The sequence below is a fragment of the Temnothorax curvispinosus genome, unplaced genomic scaffold, assembly GCF_003070985.1.
Source record: "Temnothorax curvispinosus isolate PA1 unplaced genomic scaffold, ASM307098v1 QBEX01014072.1, whole genome shotgun sequence".
Taxonomy (NCBI): domain Eukaryota; kingdom Metazoa; phylum Arthropoda; class Insecta; order Hymenoptera; family Formicidae; genus Temnothorax; species Temnothorax curvispinosus.
Window position 1 is genome coordinate 1,163 of NW_020223852.1, and position 4,428 is coordinate 5,590.

At 41.0% G+C, this 4,428-nt stretch overlaps 1 protein-coding gene across 1 annotated transcript; it reads left to right on the forward strand.

The window, feature by feature from the left end:
- Nucleotides 1-1,634: 1,634 nt before the first annotated feature.
- LOC112464267 (golgin subfamily A member 6-like protein 1) lies at nucleotides 1,635-4,163 on the forward strand (the record flags this gene model as incomplete). Its single annotated transcript, XM_025031143.1, has 4 exons — nucleotides 1,635-1,911; nucleotides 2,665-2,921; nucleotides 3,474-3,822; nucleotides 3,965-4,163. Coding segments are annotated over exons 1-4 (1,082 nt in total), but the record flags the coding sequence as incomplete, so codon positions are not given.
- Nucleotides 4,164-4,428: the final 265 nt, after the last annotated feature.

Sequence of the window (4,428 nt, forward strand, 5' to 3'; positions counted from 1 at the left end):
TTATGTGCGTTGCCGTACGTTTGGCTTACGTGTGGCGTAAGGCAATTCTCACATAAGGTGGCGTAAGACGCTATGGCAATGTTTGTGTCCCGGCCCTTATTACTAATATAATTAAAAAATTATAAAAGTAACAGATAATATATTTTTTTAGAACGTCGAGAGAGAATTCTAAATGAAGATTGTATAATTCCTGAAGAATTATTACTTGAAGATGAAGATAAATGTTCGTTAGTTGATGATAATGTTTATGATAATGCACAAATCATTTTTGGTGATGATAAAATCGATTGACATACCTGATACGAAAGGTTTAACGACTAATTTTACTAATATTTTCTATTAATAAAATTGTCTGTAAATTATATAGAATTAATACACTAACAATGCAATTGAATGTTACAGAATCAAGCAGTGAGATTGACAATACTAACAATGAGAAAGCAAGTAATGTAATACTAAAATGTACAACATTAAACAGAAACCGTAAAGGTAAATTGTATTAGTGTTTATTTTTATTGTATTTATTACTATATTTAAATTAATTTTATCAATTTCTCTAATGATAATTTTTTATAAAGTAGAATTGTAAAAAAAACAAGGAATTATACATATACATTTATCATCATTATTGTCTGTACTAATATACGTGTATATATATTTTTTCTTTTTATTAAACAGCATCTACGTCAAAAAATGAACCAGAAAAACATTTTATAGAAGATATAGATAACATTGGTAAGAAAATACGTCATATCTATTTTTTTATCTGCATGTATATAATAATGATTTTAATTACAAATTTTTTTATAATACAGTACCTGCACCAAAGAAAAAAGTCGTGAAATTGCGATTAGATAGTAAAGAAAACATTGATGAAAACACATTGAAAATAGAACGCATCAAACGCATAATTCAACAAGAAGAGGAAATCGCACATTTGAAGATACAACATCAAGAAACAATACAAAAACTTGAAATAAATCATCTTAAAGAGAAATATGCCTTAGAAATTCGTGCAGCTGTTGCTGCTGCTGAATTATCGGAATTATTACTTAAAGAAAAAAAAATTAAGTAAAAACGATCTACATTTTTTATAAGTTTAATAATAAGTACAATACTGTCGATAAAAAGATAATTCTTTTTCGTTTTTCAACTGTAATTATATTCAGTATTATGTTCTTATATTTTAATTTCTTTTTAGTTTTTTACTTAAAAAGGTAAATGTTCTAGTAAAAAGATAACAACTTTTTTAGTTTTATATACATTTATGTATTATTACTGTGATTACTTAGTATTATATTATAATTATCTCGATGTATTATACTGATATATTATATTAATTGTTCAATTCAATTTAAAATTATATCTACAGTTAATAGTTTAAAAAGTTTTTTTGAAAAAGCAAAAGTATAATGTCTTTAATGATCAGGAGGATAGGGTATGATGAGGGGGCAGAGAAAACAAGGAATGGGAGCGTCAGCAGCGTCGGGAGCGGGAAAAGAGAAGACGCAAAGAGGAAAAGAGAAAAGGTAGAAATGCAGGAGAGAGGGGGGAGAAGGAAGATAGAGAGAGCAAGAAGCCTCCCGTGATTCTGGACTGGGGGGGGAAAGGAGAAAAGCGAATGGAAGGAGGACATGAGGAAGTGGAGGGAAGAAGTGAAGGAGGTGAGGAATGATTTGAGGAAGGTAAAAGGGTGGAGGGGGGATTTGAGACAGATGATAGAGGATATGAAGGAGGGGCTCAGGGAACAGGGGAGGTTGATGAGGGGGGAGGTGGAGGAGTTGAGAAGAAAGTGCAGGGAGCGAGAGGAGAAATGGAACGAAGAGAAGAAGAAGTTGGTGAGCTGCATAAAAGAGCTGAAAAAGAAGGTGGAGGAGTTGGAGAGAAATAAAGAGGGGGGTGAAATGAGAGGTAGGGTAGTGGGAGAGAGAGAAGGAGGCGGGGTGGGGGACAAGATAAGAGAGTTGGAGAGGAGGATAGAAAAAAAGGAGCGTGAAGAGAGAAGAAAAAATGTGTTAATTAAAGGATTGGAGGTTAAAGAAGAAAAAAGGAGAGAGAGAGGCGGTGTAGTAAGTGCTAAACGTTATGGGGGTAAGAAGAAATATAGAGGAGGTCAAGAGAGTGGGGGGGGACAGATAGAAGGACAGAGAGATGGTAGTGGTAAGGATGAAGAGTGAAGAGCAGAGAGGAGAAATCATGAAAAGAAAGGGAGAGCTGAAAGGAAGGAAAGAGAGGATTCTGGAGGACTGGACGTGGAAAAAGAAAAAAATGAGGTGGAGGTTAGAGGAAATCGCGAGAGGGAAAGAGAGAAAAGGAAGAAGGGTGAGAATAGGATATAGAAAGCTATGGATAGATGAGCAATGGTAGAAATGGGATGAGGAAGAGGAGGTTTTGAGAGATGGGAGGGGAGATCAAAAAAGAGAGGAGGGAGAGAGAAAAAAGGGAGAACAGAATAGTTCTGACACGATGCTCGAAATGCCCCGGGAGGAAAACCAGCCGGAGGAGGACATGTTCGCCGTTGATGGTAAGCAGTGCAATCGGAGAAAGCCCAAGTCCGCTTACAATACTAGACACAAGCAAATGGAGGGAGGAGAGAAGAGAGGGAGAAAGAGGGAGGGAGAAGGAGAGAGTGAAGCGTGGCCTTTTGGAACGTGGCCGGGCTAGAGAACAAAGATAAGGAGTTTTGGACAGGGCTGAAGGAATGGGATGTGATGGTGCTGCTGGAAACATGGCTGGATGATAAAGGGTGGAAGAGAGTTAAGGAGAGACTGCCGGAAGGGTATGAGTGGGGAGTGCAGACGGCAAAGAGAAAGAATAAGAAGGGAAGAGCGATGGGGAGAATGGTTATGGGTATAAAGAAGAAGTTAGTGAAGAAGGGGGAAAGGATTGTGGGGGCGGAAGAGGGGATTATGACGGGCAAGGTAAGAGTGGGAGAGGAGGGAAGGAGTATAAAAGGAGGAAACAAGAGTTTAGGGAGATGTGCAAGAGGAAAAAGAAAGAAAATGAGAGGTGGAAAAAAGGGCGGCGGAGGTGAGAAGAGAAAGTGAAGTGTGGGAATCAGTTAATAAAGAGAGGAAAAAGAAGAGGAAAGTGACGAAAGGGATAGAGATGGCGGAGTGGAAAAAGCATTTTATGAGGTTACTTGGGGGGGTAGAGAGAAGGGTTGTCAAGGGAAGGAGAGAAGGGGGAAGGAGGGAGGTGAGGAAGAAATAAGTATGGAAGAAGTGAGAAGGGTCTTAAAGAAAATGAAGGAGGGAAAAATGGCGGGGGTAGACGGTATTCCGAGCGAGGTGTGGAAACACGGGGGAGAAGTGTTGGCGGAGTGGGTGAGAGAGTTTTGCAACAAAGTATGAAGGGGAGAAGAGTGGCCGGAGAGTTGGAAAGAGAGGGTGATTGTGCCCATAATAAAGAAGGGGGAAGGGGAGAGGGCAGAAGACTATAGGAGGGTTACCCTGCTTCCCACCTTATACAAGGTGTACGTAGCGGTGTTAGCCGAGAGACTGAGGGAGGAAGTGGAGCACAAGGGGATCATCCCGCCGAATCAAACGGGATTTAGGAAGGGGATGAGGACGGTGGACAACATTTATGTGCTCAATTACCTAATAAATAGGCAAATAAGAAGGAAGGGGGGAAAGGTGGTGGCGCTGTTTGTGGATCTAAAGGCGGCATTTGACTCAGTGGACAGGGAGGTGTTGATGGAGGCGCTGAGGGAAAGGGGGGTTAGGGAGGGTTTGGTTGAAAGAATAGAGGAAGTATTGAGAGAGACGAGAAGTAGGGTCAGAGCGGGAAAGGAACTGGGGGAGTTTTTGGACAGCAAGAGGGGTAAGGCAGGGGTGTCCGCTGAGCCCGCTGTTTTTTATTATATTGTTGGCTGACTTGGAGGAGGAGATGAAGAAGGTCAAGTGGGGTGGAATCAGGCTGGGGGAAAAAAGGGTGTATGACCTGGAGTTTGCGGATAACATAGTGCTGCTGGCGGAGGGGGAAGATAAAATGAGAAGTATGATGGAGAGGCTGAAGAAGTATCTGGATAAGAAGAGCCTGCAACTAAATGCAGAGAAAACCAAGATCATGAAGTTTAGAAAAGGAGGAGGCAGGATGGTGAAAAAGGATTGGCGGTGGAAAGGAAGAAAGGTGGAAGAAGTGAAGGAGTTCCGATACCTAGGGTATACGCTACAAAGGAATGGAGTTCAAGAGGCGCACGTGAAAAAGAGGGTTAGGAAGGCGGCGGCGGTAATGGGGCAAGTGTGGGGGATAGGGAAGAGGAGGTTTGGACGGTAATGGGGTACGGGGTGGATATATGGTGATGGGAAGAGAGAGAGAGAGGGGATGGAGAGGCTTGAAAAAAAATATTTGAGATGGGTGTTGGGAATAGACAAGAGGACGCCGTGGTACTTGGTAAGGGAGGAGTTGCACAGAGAAAAATTAAGA